This window comes from Microcaecilia unicolor, chromosome 11, assembly GCF_901765095.1.
Source record: "Microcaecilia unicolor chromosome 11, aMicUni1.1, whole genome shotgun sequence".
Classification (NCBI taxonomy): domain Eukaryota; kingdom Metazoa; phylum Chordata; class Amphibia; order Gymnophiona; family Siphonopidae; genus Microcaecilia; species Microcaecilia unicolor.
This window is the reverse complement of record NC_044041.1, coordinates 57,139,486-57,166,665: the sequence shown is the minus strand read 5'-3', so window position 1 is coordinate 57,166,665 and position 27,180 is coordinate 57,139,486. Positions and strand designations below refer to the sequence as shown.

The window sequence follows — 27,180 nt, the reverse complement described above, 5'->3', positions numbered from 1 at the left end:
CTCATCGCGCAGAACGAGGGGTCACTTCTACATCCCACCCTCCACAGCCTGGATGTTGAGAGCCTAGAATTCGCTTCCTTGGGTTTTTGGAGGGTGTCTCCCGAGTCTTGCTGGCTTCCAGGAAAGATTCCACTAAGAAGTGTTACTCTTTTAAATGGAGGAGGTTTGCCATCTGGTGTAAGAGAGAGGCCCTAGATCCCCTTACTTGCCCTACACAGACCCTGTTTGAATATCTTCTGCACTTATCAAGTCTGGTCTCAAGACCAGCTCTGTAAGGGTTCACCTTAGTACAGTTAGTGCTTATCAACGTGTAGAAGGTAAGCCCATCTCTGGACAGCCTCTAGTTGTTCACTTAATGAGAGTTTGCTTTTGTCAAAGCCCCCTATCAAACCTCCACCAGTATCATGGGATCTCAAAGTCATCCTCACCCAGCTGATGAAAGCTCCTTTTGAGCCACTGAATTCCTGCTATCTGAAGTACTTAACCTGGAATGTCATTTTCTTGGTTGCTGTTACTTCAGCTCGTAGGGTCAGTGAGCTTCAGGCCTTAGCGGTGGATGCACCTTATACTCATAATAGAGTAGTCCTCCACACGCACCCTAAGTTCCTGCCGAAGGTGGTGTCTGAGTTCCATCTGAACCAGTTGATTGTTTTGCCAACATTTTTTCCACGACCTCGTGCCTATCCTGGCGAAAGCAGCTTGCACATCTTGGATTGCAAGAGAGTATTGACCTACTAGATGGAGCGGACAAGACCCCATAGACAGTCTGCCCAGATTTTTGTTTCTTTTGACCCCCAACAGGATGGGGGTCACCATCAGGAAATGTACTATTTCAATTTGGTTGGCAGATTGCATTTCCTTCAATTGTCCCCAGGCTGGGCTGGACTTGGAGGGTCATGTCGTGGCTCATAATGTCAGATCCATGGCCGCGTTGGTAGCCCATTTGACGTCAGCCTCCATTGAAGAGATTTGCAAGGCTGCGATGTGGTCTTCAGTCCACACATTCACATCACACTACTGCCTTTAGCAGGATACCAGACGCGAAAGTCGGTTTGGGCAGTCAGTGTTGCAGAATCTGTTTGGGGTCTAGAATCCAACTTCACCCCCTAGGCCAGTTTTATTCTGTTCCAGTCTGCACTCTTATTCAGATTGTATATAGTTTCAGGTTAATCTGTGTTAAATTGCAAGGCCCAATTGACCAACGCTTGTTGTTTTTGGTGAACCTGGATGCTAGGGATTCTCCACTTGTGAGAATATAGAAGCCTGCTTGTCCTTGAAGAAAGCGAAGATACTTACTTAGCAGGTATTCTCCGAGAACAGCAGGCTTCATATTCTCATAATCCCTCCCACCTCCCCTTGGAGTTGTCTGCTTTGTACTTCTTGCTTTATTTTTTGCAATAGTATTAAACTGAGGAGACTGCATTCGCACAATGGGTGGAAAGGCACTCGCCCATGCGAGATGGAGCATGGCTCACACTCCAGAAAGCTCTCTTTTTTAGCTTTGTCAAATGCCGGACCTGGCAATGCAGATCGGTGTCACCCACTTGTGAGACTATGAAGCCTGATGTCCTTGGATAATACCTGCTACAGGTAAGTATCCTCGCTATATTATAGTATTAGGTCAAAAGGTACAGGGAAATACACATTTAAAATGTTTACTTAAGTAAAAAAAAAACAAAAATTGCCTATTATAATACTTTTACTCAAAGTACCAAAACTATAATGAATGCAACTGCTGTGAGTTCTTATCCCAACAATCTTCAACATGTTGGGCATAGGGATGGGAGAAGGGAGCTAATACTGGAAGATGCTGGAAATGGATTTGGGGAAAGAGGGCTGATGCTGGAATCAGATGAGAAAATGTATTTTGCCACATGCCTAATAAAATTGAAAGTTGAAAAAGAAGTTAACAGGCCTACACACATGTGCCATAGACAATTCTAAACTTACGTGTGTTATTTAAAACTAGGCTTTAAAAATTCTTTAGTGCAATCTTACTTGTACGTGCAAGAATTGTTATGTAATGAAGAGAAAGTAAAAAAAAATGTTAAATATTACTTTGTTACAAGTACTAAATTTTTTCTCAAGTACAATAACTAGTTAATTTGACTTAATCTACCATACAGTACTGTACCCATAAGAAACAATCTGTTTGACAGACAAACAGGGCAGAAGGTGTTGGTCTTCTAAATTAAAAATGGTGTGGTAGCGAATACAAATTTTTGTGGAGGAGGGAATGATTTTATAAGTCTGTCAACAGACAGAATTGAATCAGCCACACAAGTGGGTGATGCCATCTGATGAAGCCAGGAGAGAACATCTCTTCCAGAGCAGAGAAGTAATATAAAATTCTCATTATGCACAGCCCTTTCTGTGTGCAGCAAGTCCTTCAGTGTCCCCCCTCCTTTCTGCTGAACAAATGCAAAAACAGAGATCTCCATTGCAAAAAAATTAGCAAGCTTCTTTGTCTTAGTGGTGTTATAAGAACTAACAATTGCCATATTAAGTCAAACCAAAGTGTCTGTCTAGCTCAGTATCCTATTTCCAACAGTAGTCAATCCAGGTCACAAGTATAGGATCCCAAAAAGTACCAAGATTCCACACTACGTATCCCCAAGGAACTTAGGGAAGTTCTAGTGGCTCAGCTTTCTGGCATTTTCAGTACTAGTTTAGAGTCTGGAGTGGTGCTAGAAGACTGGAGAAGTACGAATATAATCCCTCTCCACAAAAGCAGAAATGAGGGTGTTGGGAACTACAGGCTGGTTAGGCTGATCTCTGTAGTGAGTAAATTAACAAACACTTCTAACCAGACAGATTGAGTGATAGCACCAGATGCGGTGTACTTACATTTTAACAAGGCCTTTGACATAGTTCTGCATAGATGAATTATAAATAAAATGCTTTGGGGGTGGGCTCTAAAGTGACTGGGTTAGAAACTGGTTGAGTGGAAGATGACAGAGTAGTCATAAATGGAGTTCACTCTGAGGAAAAGGATGTTGCCAGTGGTGTGCTGCAGGAATAGGGCCTTGGGCCAGCTCTTTTTAACATTTTTGTAAGCAGTATTGCAGAAGAGCTGTCTGGTAAGGTTTGCCTCTTTATGGATGATACCAAACTCTGTAATACTTTAGATACCCCTGATGGTAGAGAGACAATGAGGAGGGATCTGGTGAAGCTTGAAGAATGGTCTAGAATTTGGCAGCTAAGTTTTAATGCTAAAAAATGCAGGGTCATATGTTTGGACTGCAAAAATCAAAGTATAGATGGTGAAGTACTTTGCACAGAAAAGAACTTGGGTGGTCGTATCCAGTGACCTTAAGTGGCCAAACAGGTAGAAAAAGTGATGGTAAAAAGCCAAAAGAGAGTGGAAGAGTATACTTAAAACAAATGAGAGATTTTTCATTCAGCACGCAGTTGAGCTCTGGAATTTGTTGCCAGAGGATGTGGTAAAAAAAAAAAAATTTGCATTTGGGTTTGAAGAAAGGTTTGCACAAATTCTTGGAAGAAAGTCCATAACCATTATTAAGGTAGGCATGAGGAAAGTCACTGCTTTTTTTTTTTAGAAACAGAAATGTCAGCAGATAAATACTATATGGCTTATTCAGTCTACCAATCCATGTTATCTATCCCTTCCTCTGCCTTAAGGATCCTATGTGCTCATTCCATCTTCTCTTGAATTCAATCTTTGTACTTTTTGGAAGAGTAAACAATCGATTTGTGTTTACCTTTTCCACTTTATTCAGGATTTTATAAACTTCTATCATATTCCTTTGTCTCTCATCTCTCCTGTTTTATTTCATTACTTTTTTTAAAAATTAATTTGTATTGTAAGTTTTTATTGCAGCGTCATGATGTAGGCCAAACAGGATATCATCTATTTGGGTGTCTCTCATCAGCAAGACAGCAAGTGTCTTCAGGGCCAGTAAACAGTTTCTCTTCTGATTCTGTGAACATGAGCTTGGGAGTACATTTTGAAGATGGACAAAGTTGCCTATCTGGTTCTTCACAATTGGCAGATAATGCTTCATTAGATGAGTCAAAAACGAGAGCATCAAACTTGTTTGCACGAAGCCTAGGTCTCAGCTGAGACTTGACCAAAATTCCATGGTTCCTCAGCACTGGCACATTGGTCTCAGCAGCAGCAACACTCTATATATATTCATGGAAGTGTCTAGACACCAGTCTGTCAGGACAGAAGACCTTGGTCATTTTTCTTCTCTGAGGGGGGACCCACCTGCCTCCTGTGCTGACTTCTGCCTCTAAGAAGTTCTGGCTTTGGTGCAACATTCTACCTATGTTAGTCTGTGCACCAGAGTGTTTTACAATTCAGACTCTTGTGGTGCTGAAAAATTCAAATGCCCCAGCGGCGTAGCAAGGGCGGGGCGGTCCGCCCCAGGTGCATGCCGCTGGAGGGGTACAGAGAGCAGCCGCACGCCTGTTGGCTCCGCTGTTTCCCTGCTCCCTCTGCCCCGGAACAGGTTACTTCCTGTTCCGGGGCAGAGGGAGCCGAGAGCCGCGCAGCTGCTCCCAGCAGCCAAGAATGCACCCAGGGAGAGGGGGGTTTGATGCGCTGGGGGGGGGTTGTCATTGCACCGGGGGGGTGCGCATTGGCGATCTGCCCCAGGTGGCAGCCCTCAGGAGACTATTATTTCACCCTCTACTTTTTCAGCCTAATGCAGAATTAGGCTTGCTTCCCAATCTCAGATTACTGGCTGTGATGCAATGGACATTTCACACTACCTAGGTGTTTTTTAGGACTGCATCTTCCAATTGAAGACATTCTGGTGGCAACAAAAATACTTTCCATGAGAATATCCTGTTCCTCCAAATGAAAGAGGATTTCTATCTGATCTACACAAGGACAAGATTACCAAATACCATATTCAAATACTTGTGTCTTATCAGTCAAGTCTTCAAAGCCTTTGTCAGAGTATATCTTAGCACCTATCATGTCCTGACAGACAGTTCCCAGTTCTCATTGTCCAGTTAACTCAAAATTCATGAGGGAGTTATATGAGGATAAAACCATCTATTCAAATGTTGCTTGTCTCTTGGGGCATCAACATTGTACTTGCGTCCTCATGAACCCCACACACACATTACCCTCTTTTGAGTTAAAGGAATCTAAGTATCTCACTTGGAAAGTACTTTTTCCTGCTAGCAGTCATCATAACTTAGAAGCCTCAGTAAACTGCAGGCCTTAGTTTCACAGGAGGCATCCTAAATTTTCTACCAAAAGTGACTATACCCTTTCATGTAAAGCATGAAATAATTTTGCTTACCTTTTCTTCTTAAGCTGCTTAATACATTATGAGAAAATGCAGCACACTCTTGGACTGAAAAGTGTTATTGCTTATTACCTTAAGGACAATGTCCATTAGGAAGTCTATGCAGCTGTACTCCTTTGATGACTTGGGTACTTCTTTGGGGAAATGTATACTATCAAATTGGCTAGCAAATTCTGTTATGATCAAGTTGGTATTCTGCTAAGTGAGTTAAATCTCAGCCTTCTGCTACAATAGCTCTCTTAAAGTCTGCATCACTAGAGAGCATCTGAAAAGCAGCTATTATACTTGCTCCATACTTTTACTTCTCATTACTTTGTGGACCTGCCTTCAGTTAAGGACAAAGTCCTTTGATCAAGTGGTACGGAGCAGTCTTGTCTATATGAACTGTTAAGCGCTTCTCTTGAACATTTCAGTATGTTGCTTCTCAACAGTGGAACAATTCTCTCAGATGCTGGCACAACCTGACCTTGGGAGACACACACTCATGTAGCTGATTTCTTCCTGCTTGTTGACAGAGTTAGCAGAGTTGCTTGCCTGTAACAGTTCCATATACTAGGATTAATGAGACACTGAATACCACCCACCTCTCTGAGAGTTGATTTGGAGGTTTGAGCTAACTGAGGAGACAGCAGTGCATGAGGAAGGGTTGTACGTGTACAGACCACCACATTAATTCTTGGGAGAGCTGTTCTGTCTTGATGCTGTCATATACCATACACTTGTGTGTCTGATTAATCCTGCTGTCTAGAGAGTACCTTACATAAAACCAACTTTGCTTAATTTTGTGCAGATCTCCTATTGCACTTTTTGGGTTATTTTCCAGATATTTTTCAAATTAGCATTGAAGAGAATATAGACATGTTCTTCAATGCAAGGCCCAGGAGCCAGTGGTGGCCGCTGGAGACCTTTGGTGCGGTCCCCATCGTCATCGTTTTGGGAGTTTTTTTCCTTGTGTGTGTGTGTTTTGCTACTCTTCACACAAACTTGAGACAGGGGAAAGTGGATGGGAGGAAGAGTACATGCTTGAAGGACAAGGCATTTATCATTAAAGGAAGAGAATGCCTTTGGAAATTCCAACCTTTTTGAGAATACCCCCCAATAAAAAGTTTGATGATGGGCTGGTGGGGATGGATGTTATTGAAACCTGCTGGACAGCATTGTTGCCACACATGGTAAGATTTTGTGGCTCTCTTTCAGGTTATTTGGGTTCAAAGTGGGCTCAAGTTAAAATTAGTGAAGACTACAGGAATATAGTAACTCTTTTATTGGCAGCTATAGTTGGCAGCAGCCATTGGTTTATAAAGCATTCGTGACTATCTCTGGGAAAAGTTGACTAAAGTCACCACAAACAAAAAAAAATGAGTTCTGTTAGAGTAAACAATTTGTAATAAATAGCCCAAACCCCATTTATTTATGTGAAAAAATAAAAAAGTTAGAGACATTCAAACATGTATTTTTTGCAGATTGCATATGGACCCATGACATGAAAAACTGCCCATTCTCAACACTTTGGATCTGTTACTTTAGTCATGTTTTCCCAGGGACAGTTACATTTGTGACAAAATGTTCAAGGCTGAATAAAAGATTTTAATAAATAGTCCTCATGGCCTATAGTTAAAGCTCATGAATCTCTACATTAATTCATGTATACAAAAAGTGCTTACTTTTTCAGCAGTGCAGTGCAGTGTTTTGTTTTGTTTTTTAAAGCTGCAGTTTCTAAGAAAGCGAACTGTATTTCCCGCTCTGAGGCCAATGCAGAAAGCTAGCATAGTTAGTGCAGTGTCTGCACAAGTTCTTGGGTGCCCTAAGCAGAAAAGGGTTTTGGGCAGATGCTAACTCTGTACAAAACCTCAAGATGGACATTACCAGTGGAGGAGTGGCCTAGTGGTTAGGGTGGTGGACTTTGGTCCTGGGGAACTGAGGAACTGAGTTTGATTCCCGGCACAGGCAGCTCCTTGTGACTCTGGGCAAGTCACTTAACCCTCCATTGCCCGCCGCATTGAGCCTGCCATGAGTGGGAAAGCGCGGGGTACAAATGTAACAAAAATAAAAAATAAAATACCCCAGAGCATATTAAAATGAATGATAATGAGGCTGTTGCCCAATACAGAGATATACGCAGAAGACCGAGACAACCACAATGCAAGAACTTAAATATGAGGTCTAAGGAAGAATAGAAGGATTAGCTCATTCATTTGCAGTAATATTGGTGAAGGTTTAATGACAGTTTCTTCTTTTTCCTGTGAGCATGATAGTACCTGCAACGTTTTAAGACAGGAGGTGACAGTTCTGCACACAGGTCCAAACAGAAAAACATTATATCTGAGCATGTGCTGGAATGTTCTCTACATAAATATTGGCGTCTGCACAATAAATGTTTAATATTTTATCCGTAGCATTCCAGCACATGTGTTCTGCTTTTCTTCTGCTCAGAGATGTGCACAATACTAGCTGCCCTTGGTACAGAACCTTGTGCGCATGTTGACCAGATTAGTGAACAAGTTCTGTGTACTTCAAATTTGCATGTGGTTAGCTTACAGTATTGTTGAGCAGAATTTGAGCTTTATATTTGCTTTAGAAACTGTACGCTCAGCCATCAGTGCATGGCTTTTTGCATTGGTCCCTCAATAAGACTGGAGAATGGTTTGAGACACAGCAAGAATTCTTGTCACTGGAGTCAGAAAGATAATCAAATTTTCAGAATTCTGGTATTCTTGATCTCTTCCTGAGTTTGTGTACTTTGATCTTTTGTAGCAGCATCCCAAGCGAGATTTCAGAGCAGCAGTTTTAAAAGCTTTTGTGCTTACGTGTATGTTTATTTTCAAGCGTTATAAGCCTGGTGGAGTGAGGGATTGCCTGCGTTTTATTGGACTGGAAGCTTAGCATTTTCACAAAACTGAACATTGTGTAGTTATTACACTATTGGGCCCACAAAGAAATACTGATGCAGCAAAATTCAGTTGTATAGGATATTTGGAGGAAGTTAATTTAAAGTTTGTCTTAATTTGTACTTGTAATATGTGTGCATGATACCAAATTCCTTTCAGGAAATCTAGACTGCCCCAATTTGACTGCCCCTACTTGACTGACTGTACATTTGTCCTTTAGATTGTAAGCTCTTTGAGCAGGGACTGTCCTATGTTAAATTGTACAGCGCTGCGTAACCCTAGTAGCGCTTTAGAAATGTTGAGTAGTAGTAGTAAATTCCAAAGAGGGAGGTACTTGTCTTAATTGGGTCAGTCTACTGAGAGCAGTGTAAAATGAGGCCTGTTCATTGAACAATTGCCATCACTAGTTGTGTAAGTCCAAGATTTCTGCAGCAAATCTTGTCCTAATGTGATGACTTTAAGAAATAATGTTAAACCAGTACTTGCAGTCACTTTCAGAAATCGTCAAGATGTACACTGAACCTTAGAATATCTCTGAAAGATAGGCTGTCCTATCTAAGCAGAAATGACTTCTAGTTCTTTCTGATAATACTCGCTAGTACTGTAGCATAGGCATATTTATTTTGTGTGCTAAATTATTTATTTCTTTTCATAGCCCTTGACTTGTTGGATAAAATGTTGACCTTTAATCCTCACAAAAGAATTGAAGTGGAGGAAGCTTTGGCACACCCTTACCTGGAGCAGTATTATGACCCAACTGATGAGGTACTCTGATCAAGGATTGTTTCATTCTGGATTTGGGGGGAGGAGGGGCGTCAGAGCATACAAAGCTGCTTAAAGACAGATTGTCTATAGGTCATATAAAGTATGCAAAAATCTGTTGATCAGTACAGTGCAAGTGTGGGAGGAAGGGAATGGAGGGAAAACTAAAAGCTGTACTTAACCACCCCCGTGGAGTACCGTTCTAAATCCAAACTTCATGTCCTTGGAAGGAGAAAAAAATAAAAGTAAGTTGTGTGGAATTTCAGGACTGATTTCAGTTATTATACTTCTATCTTGTTGAATCTAATTAGCCGTGAACTGTCTGGATGAAATGAACAGGGGAATTGGGAGGAGAATCCGGAAAGGAAATAATAGTTCTGTCATGTGCACCAAGCACCAGATAAACTAATGAACTTGTGGCAGTATTGTGCTCTTGCAGGATCACTGACTCAGCAAAGGGGCTGGTGAAAGAAGTAGAAAGAGATGTTCTCCTGGTGCTATACAGCACTATACTTTATACATGGAAGGCAATTCAGTTAATGAGTGTGTTATTTTAAAGCAGCTTTACTGCCTACCTACAACAAAAATCAGATTTGTGACAAGCAGGGTAGCAGTCATACTTACCATAGGTTATTCTGGGAAATAAGCATAGTTTTTTTTTACATTTTTAGTAATTTTAGGCTTTGAAGTGCAGTGTGAATCAATATGTTCTCTTCTGCTACAGGCAGTACATATTTGACCTGAGAGTTGGAGGGAGACCAGTTTAATGCCACCCTTTGAAAAGAGCTCCAGGTTGATCTGGGAAACTACAGACCAATTGAGCCTGATATCTGTGACACACAAAATGAGAGAAGCTGTTCTGAAAAAACAAAATTACCATCCACATAGATAGTAATGGCTTAGGTTAAAGCCCTTCCCTTACCGATTCCCTTAGCGAATCGGTAAGGAGCGGGCATGCATCAAGGAAAAGGAATGCAAATGAGCTGCTCATTGTAGCTCACTTGCATTCTCTATTCCATCGGTAACCAATCGGCAGGTCGAGCATGCGTAGAGCAGCCAAGCGTTATGCTGGCAGCTCTGCGCATGCCAAATATGTCCAAAAAGCGCCTAACATCCATGTAAAAAACACCCTGCTGCAGGAAGGCTCCGTTGCGGCTTGATCAGCAGGAGAGTGCAGTTGAGGACATCCATCCAAAAATCTTCTCATGTTGAGATGTTTATCCTAAATTAAGCTTATTGCCTGTTGAGTTCAGCATCTTGTCTCCAATATTAGCCAGTCTGGATTACTTAAAAGTACCTCACAGATCCTAATGGGGGAGATTGATCATGTTACTGAGGGCCAGAAGAGGTGGTGATTCCTGCTTTTACCTAATTAATAGACTTTATCATCTGCCATTTCTCAGTCCTACTCACACATTGTCTTGATAGCAGGTATCATAATCTGAGATGTCCCACCTTGGCTGGCTGCTGATTCAGCTATATAAGGCATCACAAAGCCACCTACTTTTGTTTTTTTATACATTTGCTCATTTTTATTCGACCCTTCTCTACCCCCCAAAGAATTAAGAGCTGGTTAAAAATATTCATAAATAAACACCTTTATTGTTGTGTTACTTATTTCTAGTCTTGTCTACTTGCAACTTATGGTTTCTCTGCTCTTTGCATGTTAAGTGGGTGGGTGGAAAAAGAGCGACTCATAACATTCCATGAACAAGTTAAGTTAATTTTTTTTTTTTTAATTCTCATAGCCTTTTTTTTTTGTCCCTAAGCCTGTAGCTGAAGCACCATTCAAGTTTGAAATGGAGTTGGATGACCTGCCAAAAGAGAAATTGAAGGAACTCATTTTTGAGGAAACTGCGCAGTTCCAGACAATATACTGATGGCGAAGTGCACAGGTACCTAAAATGATGCAAGACAGAATGTGGAAGAGGCTGTCTGTGCAGTAGACAATTCCTATGATCATATTTCTATTCTTAAAAGATTTCTTCTGCAGTTCATTTTTCCTTTGTTCATCAGACCAGTTCAGGCAAATGGGCTCTGCTCTCACTACCAGTACATGTAGACAGAGAACACACGCTTCTGTGCCCTGCCCAATATAGGGCACCATTCAGCCACACATTCTTTAGTTTTATTTCCCTCTGTCTCCAGCATATGGTATGTGGCAGACCATGCAGTGCTCGATTCTTGATATTATCTTCTGGACCCAGCTGAGGAACTGGCTACCTAGTGAGCATTGGCAGATGGAGGATAGGGTCCCAAGACCTCAGAGTTCATTCCTGGCACCCAGAGAGATAACTGGAGGATTCTAGGTCCCTCTTTCTCCTCCCAGGCAGCCTTCCAGACAGAGGCTCCTCTGTTAGCTAGGCTGAGAGCTTCCTGCTTAGTTAGGCTTGTGTGTTTTGTTTTATAAAATTTATTTTGGTGTTAAGAAAAGAAAAAGAAAGGAGCAGAGGTGTCTGGGTTTGATAGAGCCATCTGTGCCAGTAAGAAGGAACATCAAAGATCCTGGTAAAGTCAGTGGGTCAACGTGGATTGTGCTTAGCATTTCTCTGGAGGTATGCTGCTTGCAGAGTCTGGCACTTAGTTCAGTTTAATTTCTGTCTACATTAGTACTTTTAGTGTGTAGTCACTTAATCTGTATTTGCTATCTGGTTCTGCATGTGTGACTGATGCCAGGTATTCTGGTTGGGATGGATGTTGGCATACATTGATTGATGTTGTGGCCCCAACATAGGAAGATGTTGATCGGCTCTCCTTCAGCCTTGACTTCAAAATTAACGAAGACTGCTGGTGTATTGGGATGTAGAATTAGCCAGTGTATATTGCAGGATGTGTGAGGGATGGGGGTGTTTGAGAAGTGGGATGTATGGGAGTACGAGTGGTATTGGTGGGTTTAGTGGGTTTAGTAAATTTGTCAGGTTTGTGAGGGGATATTTGCAGAACGTGTGGGGGAGGGAGTGTGGGCATGGGAAGCGTATAGATGGAGATTTTTTGTGTGAGGTACATGCTGTGATTCTAAGAATATTGCTGACACTTCAGAACAATGTATGTGCCCAGTTAGACATCAGTGGATGATTTGCTAGTTTCATAAACAGAAAAGCAGAAAAAGCTAAGTGGCTGTAGTCTTTTGTAATACCTTTTAATTAAATGCTGCTGGCTTTTCATTCAATTAGATGGATTACTAAATGTAGGATGTTTGCTTCTTCTCTGCTATCAAGTTGTCTCTCTGTGGAATGCATTACCCTTCAAACTTTGGATCTTGACTAATTATTACACTTTTAGAAAAGCTCTCAAGATATTTTTATCTGCAGAAGTTATTTGATATGATTATTAGTTGTGTTAATGTGAGGTGATCTGTGATGTGCTATGTATTGGGGGTTTTGGCAATTTTTCATAGATTTATAATCTGCAATGAACCATTTGTGGTAGTTGCGGACTAAAAGCAGTGTTGACACATCCTACACTGTCAATTAAAATGTTTTATTACATATTGTATTGACATTGTAAGTAGTATACTCTGCCATACTTTGTATTGTTTGAATATTTTTACTGCTGTAATTGTCTATTACTCATGTTTGATTTATTCTTACTGTGTACTGCCTTGAGTGAATTTCTTCAAAAAGGCAGTAAATAAATTCTAATAAATAACATAACATAAATAGTAGCACTGTGAGGTCAGAGTTGGTAAAAGAATCTTGAGAAAAGGGATGTGTGTGATCTGCTGTTAATATTAATAAGGGAAGAGGGCATCTAATAGGTTGCAGGGCATCAATTTTCTATCTGCTTCTCTGATAGAAAATGGATATAAGTGTGTTTTTCAGGTGCTATTTAAACCTAGATAGGCTGTATACTGTTTGTGTTGGTAACTGATAACTTGCTGGAGGGAATGTAGAATAAAGGGACACAGTGTTTCACATCTACTGGGAATGTACTAAGGTTTAAGATTATTGAAATAGTTTTGCTAGGGTAATGCAGGATATCTCTAAGTTACAGATGAACCTTAGAATCCTAACCTTCTGTTGCATCGGATCATTAATTATTGGCATCCTAATGCTCTGTGGTGCTTGTCTAGAGATTGCATCAGCTTGGAAGAAGGTATGTATCCCAAGAGAAGTTACTACAGTACACTCCCTCTAGAATGCACACAGCTTACATGGACAAACTTGTTCCATTAAAAAAAAATGGAAAAGGAGGTCACGTGACGCCATGATCGGGAGCGGGTGCTGAAAACCTAGCTCCCGCCAGCTTACCCACTAATCCCTCACGATCGGCGAGTTCCCGCAGGAAGGGCGACTTCTTTTCGGCGACCGCGATAGTGGGAGCCTAAAGACCAGCGAGTCAGCCCGCGAGATCGAGACTCCATGGCGGCGAAAGGGGCCCGACGGGAGAAGGAAAAAACGAGAGTTGGTGAAGACAAGATGGCGGCCCCGGCGAGTCCGATAGTGAACACCCTGAGCTCGGCATGGGTGGCGGAGGTGGCAGCGGAGGTGAAGACCGCCATGGAGCCACTGCTAGACAAAAGGCTGGGGCCCATCGACAGCAAATTAGCTCAGGTACAGGAACACTTGGGGCAAATAAAGACTTGGCTGAATTTCAGCAGAGACACGGAGCCCTCGAGGACAGGGTAAACACAATAGAGGAGGAAAATACCAGGCTGAAGGCCCAGGTAGTCAGCTATGAAGAAAAGCTTGAGGATCTTGAAAATAGATCCAGGAGGAATAATCTCCGTTTTGTGGGGCTCCCTGAGGCGCTGGAGGGTCCCAGTTTGAGGGCTTTTCTAGAAAAATGGTTGCCAGAGCAATTGCAGCTCCCAGCAGATCTTGGGGCCTTGCACGTGGAAAGAGCTCACCGCGTGGGGCCCAAACATCAAGAGCAGGCAAGACCGCGAGTGGTGATATGTCGCCTGTTGAATTTTGCACACAAGGAGGCCATTCTACAAGCCCTGAGACGTGATCAGGAGCTGCAATATGGAAATAAAAAAATCCTCTGCTTTCAAGACTATTCAGCGGCCGTAGCGCAACAGCGGAGGAAATTCTCACCAATTTGTAACCGGCTTTTCGCCTTAAAGATCAGATTTGCACTACAATATCCAGCTAAGTTAAGAATCACGTATCAAGCCGATACAAAGATCTACACCACAGTGGAGCAAGCGCAAGCCTTTCTGAGCACGGTAGAGCCCAGATGAGCGGCAGAAGGAAATGGCACTGGAAGGCGATGGAGCGGTTATAAGGCAGGAAGAGCGGCTGAGTGGTGAACGGTGGATTTACAAATTTTTTCTTTTTGGTATTAATGACATATTTAAGGCGCAAGTGACGCTAGCCAGAGGGTGGGGAAAGGATGTGTTGGAGGAATGACGGTCCAAGCTGGAAAGGTGATGTCTTCGACGCCAAGAGAAGACTGAGAATACTTATTTTGGACACCTGGGACTTATCAGAAGTTGAGATGCGTAAGGAGAAATAGTTGGGGACTTGTCGGGGCAGGGTGGATGTTATGGAACGGTTACAGGAGGGGTGGGGGGGTGAGTGGTGTTAAACGTGATGGTCTCACTTCGAGACCCAGGGGTACTAAATGGGAAGTTTGGAGAAAGGGAGGTGGGAGGGGGTTGGGGGGTGGGGGGAAGGGGGAGGGGGTTGGGAGGTGGAGGAAGGGGAGGGGGTGGTTGGGGAGGGTGGGGATAGTCCTGTTTGTATGTACAAGCATTGAATGTGTATTGAGTAAGCTGTTGGGGGTAGCTCAAGAGATAGAGGGGCTGGTGGTACAATTGGCCAGGGGGGTGGAGGCTGGGACACTCCTTTGGCGCACAATGAATATTAGAAGACAAGATGTGGATAATCGCAGAGGTGAGAATGGTGTGATATGACTACCTTGCAGATAATGACATGGAATATTGGGGGCATACACTCCCCGGTTAAGCGGCAGAAGATATTGAAAGCGCTGAATGATAAAAAGGTGTCAGTAGCTTTCTTGCAAGAAACGCACCTTATGCGAGAAGAGCATGCTAAGTTGAAAACATGGTGGGTGGGAGAACTGTATGATGCTCCGGCCGTGGGAAAAAAGGGAGGAGTAGTTACCTTAATAAGAAAGGGTCTTAATGTAGAGGTGAAAAGAGTGGTTGTAGACCCCAAGGGGAGGTATGTCCTGGCTTCAGTGATTTTAGAAAGGCAGCCAATGCTGCTTTGTAATATCTATGCCCCTAATAACTATGATAAACAATTTTTTGCACAAATTATTCGCAAAATACATGCATTGGGAGACGTTCCAATAGTACTAGGGGGCGATATGAATGATGTTCTCGACCCAGTTTGGGACAGATCTAAACCGACGGGGAGAGAATTGAACAGACGGGAGAGGGGAGTGTCGAGGCTGTGTGCTGCCCTGGGGCTGGTTGATGGGTGGAGAACATTGCATCCCACAGAAAAAGACTTCACACACCTGTCTAGAGCCCACCAAACAATGTCTAGAATAGACTACATACTATTCTCCAGAGAATTAATGACTAAAGTGGAAGAAGTTCAGATAGGCCCCATAGTGATTTCGGATCATGCCTGGGTTAGACTACAGATTAGGGTGGGAGAAGGGAGGCTTACCTTAGGGGCATGGCGTTTTCCTGCTTACCTATATAGAGATAGCCAATTTCTTTCTTTTTTAGTGGAGAAATGGAGGGAATATAGTATAAATAACGAACAACACAAGACAGATCCAACTCTCTTCTGGGAGGCGGCTAAAACCGTTCTCAGGGGAGACATAATATCTTACCTGGCCTTCAAAAAGAGGGCTAGGAACAGGGAGGTGTCTAGACTGGAAAGGCAGGTGACGGCCCTGAGGAGGCAATACGGCCAAGGACATTCCCTGCGTATTCGCAAACAGCTGCTAGAGGCGCAGCAGACTCTAAATGAACTCTTACAGGAACAGACACAGAAAGCGAGTATATATTATAAGTACCAATTATATAGATTCGCCAACAAAAGTGGGAGGTTCCTGGCTCGGCTCGCCAGTAAGAGACTTAGTGCTAAGAAAATCCTCACCATGAAAGCGGCCAACGGAGAACGGGTTAATACAGATGCCGGAATAGTTGAAGTTTTTGCGGATTTTTTTAGTCAAATGTATACGCAGCAGGAGGATCTAGTGCAACCCAGTTCTGCATATTTCCATAGTATGGACCTACCACGGGTTTCAGAAGAGGATGCAGAGGTGTTGAATGCACCGATAGCGGTGGAAGAGGTAGAATTAGTGATCAAATGGAGTAAATTAGGGAAGGCACCGGGGCCGGATGGATTAAGGAATGAATTTTATAAAATTCTAAACACAGAGATAAGTCCGGTGCTTACGGCAGTGTTTAATGTAGTCATACAGCAAGGACAGATGCCAATACATCTCAATAGAGCGCAAATTAGTGTCCTGCCCAAACCAGGTAAGCCACCAGATAGCCCAGATTCTTACAGGCCGATCTCACTACTGAATGCTGAGCTAAAATTTTTGGCTAAAATTCTGGCAAATAAGTTAGCTAGATTCTTACCATCTTTATTAATGGACTCGCAGGTGGGGTTCACGTGTGGTAGGGTGATCGGCAAGAACATGAGAAGAATATGGGCAGCATTGGAAAGGATAAGAATAGAACAGGTCCCGGCTCTGTTAATAAGTTTCGACGCTGAAAAAGCGTTTGATAGAGTGGATTGGGACTTCCTGTTTGGAGTATTGAGGGCCTATGGCATCACTGGTAATTTTCTGAGGGCAGTTCGAGCTTTGTATGCAGACCCAAAGGCGCAAATATTGGCGAATGGGATGCGGTCGGACTGGTTCTCGATAAGGAGAGGTACGAGGCAGGGCTGCCCCTTATCGCCATTGCTTTTTATTCTAACCTTGGACCCATTGCTGAGAGAGATTCAAAACAATACAGATATTCGAGGAGTGACAATCCGGGACAATACCTTTAAGACAGCTGCATTTGCTGATGACTTATTGGTGTTACTTACAGAGCCCAGATATTCCTTGCCTTACTTGATGGAAAGTCTAGAGGAATATGGGAACTTCGCAGGATTCAGATTGAATCTTCTGAAGTCGGAGGCATTGGCAAGTTCTGCAGACCTTCAGCGTGAATGGGGAGACCGGTTCCCTCTAAGATGGGCGCAGGTGTCCTTCCGTTACTTGGGAATACAACTCCCAATGGATACCCAGCTGATATATGATCTTAACATAACCAAGCTGATCCAGGAAACGAAAGAGCAATTTTCCCGGTGGTCGATGCTCCCCCTGTCCCTAATGGGACGGATACAACTTTATCGAATGATAGTGTTCCCAAGATGGCTATACGTGTTACAGGCTTTACCATTAAGGTTGGTAAAACGAGATTTAATGACACTTAGGAGGCTGGTGGTTCAATTTTGCTGGGCCAGTAAAAAGCCTAAGATGAAATGGCAATATTTAATAGGGAACTGGAGACAGGGAGGCCTGGGAATACCGGATATGAGGCAGTACAATCAGGCATGTCTCCTGAGGCATCTGCGGGATTGGGTTCTAGACACAACCACATATACGGATACAGGACTGGAACGAGCGTTTTTCTACCCCTGGCACTTGAATTATTTATTACATGTTAAACGGAAAGGAAACCTGCCTGGAAGAGTTAGAGACAGTCTGTTGTTTGGACCACTGTGGCATTTGTGGAGGGATTTATTGCGGCGATGGGGGCAGGACCCGACGGTCAGTGCCCTGATCCCCTTGGCTGGTAATGATGATTTCACACCAGGCAGAGAAAATGTGGTTTTTCGTAGGCTTGGGGGGCAGGGGGCAGAACTGCTAGAAAGTTTTCTGCAAGAGGACGGAACCTTGACATCGGCGGCTGATTTTATGCAATGGTGCCCAGGGGGGCCGGCGATGATAATGGCATATCATCATCTAGCTCATTATGTACATAGTCTGCCGAGAGAGGGGCTGACTCTACGTTTTGGGAGACAGCTGCGAGAATTTCTGGAGGGCGACGCGTTGGGCCAAGTATCAGTGTCCTGGTTTTGTAAGGAATTAGAGAAGGGACAATCAGCAAGATCAGTACAAGAGGTGGCGACAAGGTGGAGTGCAGAAGTACAGCACCAAATATTTGAACGTCACATACAACAATCAGTGAGGGGGATATCGAAGATAGTTCATAGTGCAGAACTCCAGGAATGCCAGTTTAGGGCAGTACACAGAGCATACTTCTCACCCAGACGGGCATTTCATGCAAAGGTTATAGAATCGGACGCCTGCATGAAATGTAAACAGGGAGGGGCAACCCTGGTGCATTGTATGTGGACATGCCGAAGCATCCGACTTTATTGGTGGGGCCTCCGCAATTTCTTGAGTAAGGTACTGGGATATCCCGTGGCCATCACCTTTGATAGAATGTTATTTGGCATTCCGGGGCAGTGGGGTATAGGTACACAAGGGGAACGATTGTTCCTGAGTAAATCTTGCATAGTGGGGAAAAAGTGTATTCTGAATCATTGGGTTAAGGACATGCCTCCCTCCCACTGGTACTGGAGGAACAAGCTCCATCAACTCATGCTCTGGGAAGCGAGAGGGGCACGATTGACACCAAAAAGACAAGGGAGATTTTTGAGTATTTGGATGAAATACATAAATGTGATATCCCCAAGAGCACGCAGCCAAGTCCTTAATGGGCTACCATGGGGTAACGAAGGAGAACAGGAATGACAGGATTGGGGACATGCGAACAGGATGAGGGAGGGAGGGGGTAGCAAGTGTACATGAGTGGACTGCTGAAGGCCCAACTAATGGGCTCCCTAGCTGACCTACTCTACCGCAGCTATAACCATTGGAGATTGTATCCTTATAAACAATTATAGTTGACTGGAAGTTGGTTAAAAAAAAAAAATAGGGAGGGAAGGGGACAGTTGTTTAAAAAGAGGGGGGGACACAAGGTTAGTTGTTAGATCAGATTCTCTTGTTTAGTAATTTCAAAGATTGATGCGAGTTGTGAATTGAGATATATATGGCAAGGCTTATTCAGCTGTAGTATTTATAAAAATCATTTAAACTACAGATGGGCAGGGATAGAGGGGGGTATTCTAGTTGAAGTAACCACACGTAGATGATGATTTTTCCTCACAAAGATACTGCTATCTTAGATAGGAAGCTTGTATGTACATATTACTTACAGTGTTGGATTTATGTAATTGGAAAAGACATTGATAACAACTGTTAAAGTTCAAGCAATGGAAAGGGGGAAGTAGATTAGGTTAGGATAAAAGCAAGTAATGAACAAGAGAGAACATTTGAATTGCATATTTTAATAACACAGGTTTGAAGGGGGGGGGAGAAGGGGGGGGAACATAGCAGAAGTTGAGGAATTATGCATATAAGCATGTAATGTTGTTTAAACAATCAAATCTTGAATTGTATGTTAATGTGTAACATGCTGAATAAAAAACCGTTGAAACATAAAAAAAAATGGAAAAACATACTTTCACTGATTTGATGGAGCTTAAGGAATTGATGTAAGAAGGTTGAGAATGACTGATCTGTTGCTTAGAGACAATTGCTTATTGAGTCTGTGGGAGAGGGAGGGAAGGGGTTAGAACTAAAGCCTCTCTCCATGTATAAAGTAAGCTTTACATGGGGAAAAAGTGTCATAAAATTGCTCCTTTAATATCAGAACCAGAAGAGCACAAGAAGCAAGATGATACATGATAATGAAGCCCAGCTGTAATGTAACTTGGAGTTTTGCCTTTCAGTGCCCAATACATCAAGGTCAAAAATCTTACATTGTATTCTCCAGGTAGTCAATGAAGTTGAGCTAGTGCCAAAGTAAATACGACCTCTGTTCTTAGACCTTGTCATCACTCAAGCTGGACCAGTTGAAGAGCACAAATTAGATGTGGCGGGAGGTACAATAGCAGAGATTTTACAATAATCGGTCAATACCAATGATTCTGCTCTTCAAAGAGGACAGGATATCAGTCCTCACTAAACCCTCTTGTCTCCCCAAGAAGTTAAGGGATGCAGGAGTCCAGGACTCAAATGTGACATCTAAGGTGTAGGCTATATACATGACAGGACTAATGGTGCTATCCTCTAAGATCACATGTCACAGGTAAACAACTTTGTGACCTTTACTAACAAAATGTTTGGCATTTGAATTCATTTATAATAGGATATGCTTAGTAATTATAAGTTGCAAGGACTAGAGTTTAGAACGTTCTTCTCAGACATCATTATGGTACCTACAGTAGATAAGAGGGGGTTTGAACTCTGATCTTTGATAAATGTAAATTTCATGTTTCAGCTGATTTTGAAACTCAGAGTAAAGCATTTGTCACACAGCTTTGTCATCTGCTGATCACAGTAGGGTGATATTAACCTGGCTAACTAGCCAGGATATTAAGTGCCGGGCCAATTCTGGTGACCAGCATTGAATATCCGGTTTATTTAGCTGGTTTAAAGTTATCCGGCTGAGTTGATATTTGAAGATAGCTGGTTAATTTTAAACTGGCCAAAGATATATCAGCTATTTAAGTGGCCCAATGTGGCCACTTACAATAGCCAGATATGGATTGAATATTTGGGAATAGCTGGCTATATCGTGCAACGTAGCCGGTTTTCTCCTAGGTGCTAACAGAGGATAACCGGTTATCCCCTGCTGAATAGCCAGTTAAATGCCATTTAACCAACCAGGTTCTGTTCCTGGCCGGTTAAATTGTTTTGAATGTTGCGGGAAGTGTGTTTAGCACAGTTCTTGGCTTGTGTAAATAGAAAAATTTGTGGACAGTCAGTGTGTTGTAGCTGATTCCCTTCCCCTTTGTATTTCCTCAGATCACCTAACCTGTCTGTTACCATAGTTTGTTGCCTTAAGTCCTTTCCTAACCCACCTCAGCACATTGAGGCATTGCTTTTCCATGAACATTTGGTTGGGGGGGGGGGGGGGGAACAAAAAGTCTAAGCAATGTGGACCAGCTGGCTTAGAATTAAAGGCTTTCATATTAAGGTTGCCAACTGCTCCACAGGTGTACATAGCCTTACATAGAAGTGTAGCCAAGCAACAGTTTACAGTGTGGTATAGTGACTGGAAGCGTTGCTGGTGCCAGTTTATTCCTGCATGTTTTTGGGTAGTCCCTTGTTTTCATGTATTGTCCAGTAAACGTTTTCATGGCAGCAGGCCTTCTATAAGATCTTCACCTGAGTTACAGAGCTGAGAGTGTTGTAAAGTTTTTCTTGGGTGAATTAAATAAATGGTGAATGGATTATGTTACGGGAATCAGCATGAGCCAGTGTAAAAGTATTTGGCACCATAGGCAAACCTTAAGCTTTACCTACTCCCCCCTCCCCCCCCCCACACACACACACACATGCACACACACCCCCCTATCAAATCCCTAGCCCCCAAGATTTTGATAATTTAAACTTAACAATCATAACAACCCAACATCAGCCTTCCCAGAACAATCCTGCACAAAACAGATGATATTCTTTTGTTTTGCATATATTTACATATGGGCTGTTTGTAAATTGGCCACCCTCTCAGTAGGTAAAAGTACATGCTGATGATTCTTGACATGTTTGTGGTTATCGAAACTCTGTTGCCTTCAATGCAACTGCTCTTTGCTGGCTCCATATGTTGCTGTAGGTGACTGCCTAGTTCACTTAATGGTTAAGCCAGCCCTGAGTAGAGCAGCTAACTTAAAAGGATGTAGTAGGGATCTTGGTTGTTTTCACTGTGTTTTATTCATGAAAAGCCCTGTTCTGTCAATTGCAGAATCTTGAGTATTTTTAAAGGTGAACAACTAAATAAACATTTAGATTTCCCTCTACATATATTTCCTTATGTATAGTTGTAAAATCATGTGTCATTGTGAGAATAAGTGGCATTGCCAAACTTCACTTCTTGTAAAAAGGGACAAACTCATGTTACAATGACTTTGGTCTTTCTACATTTCTAGACAGAAAAACACGGTATTCCCATTTTTTTAAATAGCCTGATAAGACTTCTCTAAATCTATTATATCTCATGTCTGTATTTTCAGTGTTAACTTTTCAATCATTTCTCCCTTATATGGTGTGAAGTCCCACCCAGCGCATCTTAGAATGCGCAGGGCTGAGTGCTGCTATTTTCAAGGTGGCACAAAGGTACGGGGGGGGGGGGAAGAGGGCCGCTAGACCACTAGGTTGGGGGGAGGGGGCTTTTTGGGGGGATGTGAGGGGGCGTTAGGGGGCCGGACCTCCATTCCCCGTGTCGCTGGCTTCAGGTGGGAGTTTGGTAGGGGCACTAGGCCACCAGGGCCTTGCTGTTTGGGGTCTGGTGGTCCCACGGACCACCAGGCCCTGTGTTTGAGAGGTCTGGGCTTTTGACAGCCCGGACCTGTCAAACAAGTGTGGGAGGATTGGCACAATCCTCCCGCACTTTACCCTATGATCAGAGATAATAGCGTGCATAAATTTGTATGTTGTTATCTCTGATCATAGGGGTGGTAAAGCCCCACGCTGTTCCTGCGCTATTTTTAGAGCACTGTTTGGAACAGCGCAGGGCTTTCAATCATCCGGGCATAAATGAGAGATCAGATTTACCTGTCTTGAAATGGATGTGGCTGATTTCAACCAACTTGAAATAAACATCTTAAATGTTTTTTCTTTCTGTTGACCTGCACACTTCCACCTAACCTGCTTATTTTTTTTTCTTTCTCTTTAGGGCAAGGATGCTGAGGGCTGGGTCCATACATGCCATTGGTGGTGGTCTCCAATTCTTTTCCCTGTGATCTTTCTCCATTTGTTCACCTTACCTCCTCTGAGCCATTTAGGAGTTGCTTTTTGTGGCTTTTAATGCATTTAATCTGAAGAGCTACCATTGACTCTCCTTTGTAAAGCTCATTTGCTGCAGGGTGGTACTGCAAGTGCACCTACTGCCAAACCTTATTACTTTTCATTTTTGTTAACAGCTTGCTTTTTTAATTGAGAGATGCAGTGGTTCCTTTCCTTTGTGTTCTTAACCGTGCAGAGGTGAAAAGTTTACATATCGAACCACACTGTGCCGTGGTAGCTGGCAGCATTGCCTTTGCTTGAGAGAATTACAGTTCAGGGCACTTTAAGGCAGTTATCTGCCATATTTATTGCACATCATGTTCTCAACAGTAGCCATGTAAATTCAGGTTATTCAGCTGCAGTGAGCAGTTATGCCACGTCCCCAAATCTAGCTTGGGTACTTGCTGGTGACAGAATGCCAGCAGTTTTACACATTCACCATTTCCTCTAGCAGATATCTAAAACTGAGGAATTGTAAATCTGAACCAAATGTAGACAGCACAAATTGGTTTCTCTTTCTTAATTTTTTAGAAAATGTCTCCAGAAGGGTATGAGTGCCAGGTACCAAGCATCATCCTTGATGTTTGTACATGCAAAGTTCATTGTGTTTAGCAGAAGTGTTTGTTACCTTATGCAAAGCAAAGCTGGGTAGTTCTTTTATGTGTTTATTCATTTATTTATGGGTGGACCATTTCAAGTGGAAGATGGTTATAGAACTGGACTGGTTTTGTTCTGTAAAAGGTAACCCATCTGAGTTAGCAAGTGAACAAATGTACAACTGAGGTGTTATCAGTCTTCTGTATATATGAAAGCTTTCTTCTAAAGGTAATTGAAGATAATTAAATTCAGTATTAATTTTATGCCCATTAATTTGAAAGAATTCTATGAACGGGTTTTGGGAAGGGAGATTTTTCTCAGTATTGCCAGTAAGCTTTTTTGACTGCTTTCAGTGGAAACACTAGCTGTGTGCAGCACTTGATCATGGTTGATCATCTCAGAAGAAAGTGTGTAATCGCTGTCACATGCCGTGCGGTGGCATAATCAAGGAAAACTGATTCTTAAATGCTTTTCTAACTTGTTAGGCTAAAAGGTAGGTCTTCATATGCATTTCATCCTTATAAAAAGGACTTATACAAATTCCCAGGGAGGATGGACAGTAAAACAGATTAACTTTCTAATTTAATTGTTGATGGGGAGGCTGCAGAGACCAAACTGCATCTTTAAATAGTAAGTGTGGCACATCCTTTGGCTCTTGTAGAATGTCAGCAAAACTCCTCTGACCTTGTCACCTGAAGCTTTGTTCTGTCCAGTACTATAAAGCATTTTTGGAAGACTAATTTGAAGGCCAGCTATTCTGGTTTATTGTCCATACTGATGAAGTGCCTGCCTGACTGGACACACAGTATTCCAGTCTTTCTTTTAAATGTGAGGCACCTCTATCTGCAGCAGCTGCTCTAACGATGTGAAGTGCTCTTAGCTCCTAAGGGGAAGCAGAGGACAAGTTTAGGACATTGGCCAATATACAGCTGTTGTCCCAGCTGCTGTTGGAGAGAGATACTAAAGATGAAAGGTCTGAGGACTGGCTCGCGCAGGGAACTTCTAGGGCAGCATACTCGTCTAGCTAGGCAATATACATTTTTAAATTCTGTTTTGCCAGGTCATTATCTGATAAGGCAACCATGCAGAGAGCTATCAGTAGGTCATGTTTTTGACAAGTGCACATATTTCTTTAAATGAATTTTGAGTATTTGTTTCTGAAATTATATACTATGAATTTTATTAGGTATACATGTTCCAGTGCTATGCCGCTTCATCTTTCCCCACTGCTCTGTGGTGAAGAATTTGCCTTGTTTAAATAATTACTGTGCTCTCGCATGACTGTTAAAGCTTTCTGTGCAAAGATACTTGTCTTAAGTGCCACGTACTTATGTTTGATTAAACAAAAAAAAATCTATGGTTACCTCTAAATTTGTGTTCCACTGAAATACTGCCCAACAAGTAACTAACTTAGAAAAAAAATAGTTCATTTTAGTTTCTCCTTTCTCTCTCTCTTTTTCTTCCTTGGTTAACAGTGATACTGACTTGTATAAAAACATTATTGTAATATGAACAAATGCACTTGTAATGAAAGGAAATGCTTTTAAATCTCATGTCTTCAAATTTGTGATAAGAATCTAGTATTTTGCCTTTTTTTGGGGGGGGGGGGGGGCAGTTGGCTGGTTTTTGTTACTGTTGTGAGGGTCTTTGCTATATCCTCATTCTAGGTTTCTTCTAGAACTGCTAACTTTTTCCAGGATATCATAAGCATTATATTTGACTTTCCACGTAATGGTGCTTACACGATTTTGCATGAAAATGTCCCAGTCTGTTGGCATTGCTTTGTCTGCTAAAATAAGATGTGTCAACCAGGTACCCGTTTTTAACTGATACTTCCCTACAGCAAGATCATATACACCAGGAAGCATAATTTTGAGTGCTGTAAAAGCTCTTGTACTCATTATTACATACATGCACTGAATAATTGATTATCATCTACTTCCGAGTTTTCTACATATCACATGCATATTTTGCCAGTTAATAATATATTTCAGTTTTCGGTGAACAGACTATTGTTTGATTCTGTCCTAAAACGGATTTTTTTTTTAAGGCAGAGGCAGTTATAACAAACTCACAGAAATATATCAGTGGATCAAATCTACTGGTGGGACTTGTAAACAGCAATTGGTCCAAGTATATATACTAAATTGTAAATAAAGATATTGAAAATAAATATAAAAAATATTCAGATGAGAAAAAGGGTATCACAAATTATACTTTATGTAGAAGGGTCATGGGACTCATTGAAGCATTAGCCTCAAAACTGGACCCATATATCTCAGCTTGGTTATATACCTTTCATATAAACGCTGTGAGATAGCCGTGTCGATACATAATTCAAACACCAAAAATAAATGTTAGCAGTTTGACCTTTAGTCCATGTGTCAGTTTCAACCATTTCTTCAAAAATATATATACTGTCAGTCTGGTCCACTATGATGATATAAAGCTTCATATCATGTGCTTCAACAGATAAGTATCAACACCTTTGTTTACTTCTAAAATGTTGTTCATCTCCATTGCTTAATTGACTTGAAGTTCATTCGTAATGTCACTATGGCAAACTCAAAAGATGGTTGAAATTGACACATGAATTAAAAGAATCTGTTTTCACATTTAATTTTGGTGTTTGAATTATGCGTGGATTGGCATTTATATGAAGGGTATATGATTGAGTTGCGATATATGGGTCAAACAGTTTTGGGGCTAATGCTTCAGTGAGTCCCATTACTCTATATGAATTATAATTTGATACCCTTCTCATCTATATATATTTATCTATATTTTTATATATTTAATTATTCTCTGTATAATTTTGTTTATATATTTGGACTTATTAGTGTTTACAAGTCCATTTGCTCTGTTATGTGCCACTGATCCCTTACATAAATGTCATTCTGACTTTGAATTAATGTCAGGATAATTTTTGCAAGTCTTTCATTTTCTCCTCTTACTTTAAGATACTTTGTCAGTCAGTTAAACTCTTTGAATGTGGTAGGGCTTTAATTAATTTCCACTGTTGGATTATAAGCTTCCTTTTGCATTACATGATCTTTAGAATCAGAAAGCTTAAGGATCAGATTGATATCTAGTGTCTGGCAGCTTCTTGTTAATGTTGGTCTGAAATCATAGATGGTGTTTCCTGAATGTTTGTGAAATCTGTAATGAAAAAGTTGGCTGAGGCGGATAAGAGTACATGAAGCACATTACTGTGACAGGCATTCTGTCAGTGAATGTCATTTATTGGTCTGCATATACATATGTGTGTCACATAATATTCAGTAGGTATATGTACTTTAGCATTGATTTGGTTATCTGTCACAACATCATAACTTGACATCCTCCTTATGTGAACTAGAAGGGACTGCTTTCTAAAATGTGAGAATTTGTTGTCATTAGTTAATGGCAGCATGTTGCAGTCTCTCCTGATGGGTAGTATCTATGCAGTCTAGTCGTGGTGGCTGTATCTTATTTATTAGTCATATATACACACAAATATAATATAGAGAGGCTTGCCTAAGAGCCCCTAATACCCCAGAGCCTGCTTGTGCTAGAAAATTGTGTGTTAACCCAACATCTATGCATATGGAAGAGAGCACATGACTATACAGAGAAGCAAGAGTGGCTTTTCAGTTGTACTTTGGACCCTAGTGTAAGATTTCAATATTCTAGGTTTTGGTATAATCCAAGAAATAATTTTGCTAGTACATATGTGAAATGTTTTATTTTGCTGTATTTCTTTACCTTTGTATATTTGTCAGCATTATAGAAAATGGAAAGTACAAGACACTAGAATAGTAGTGTTTTCATAAATAGCATCAGACTCCCTGCCTGTTCCTGGATAATGTGCTGAACTTGGT

The 27,180-nt window shown here is 41.8% G+C and overlaps 1 protein-coding gene across 1 annotated transcript in view; it reads left to right on the top strand.

Annotated features, from left to right (window-relative positions):
* The window catches only part of MAPK1 (mitogen-activated protein kinase 1), a 132,781-nt gene extending 106,107 nt beyond the window's left edge, over positions 1-26,674 (top strand). Inside the window, exons 7-9 of the mRNA XM_030217272.1 lie at positions 8,829-8,938; positions 10,705-10,830; positions 22,614-26,674. Coding sequence (XP_030073132.1) covers positions 8,829-8,938; positions 10,705-10,815 — 221 coding nt within the window. The 3' untranslated portion in view covers positions 10,816-10,830; positions 22,614-26,674. The remainder of the gene's footprint in view (positions 1-8,828; positions 8,939-10,704; positions 10,831-22,613) is intronic.
* Positions 26,675-27,180: the final 506 nt, after the last annotated feature.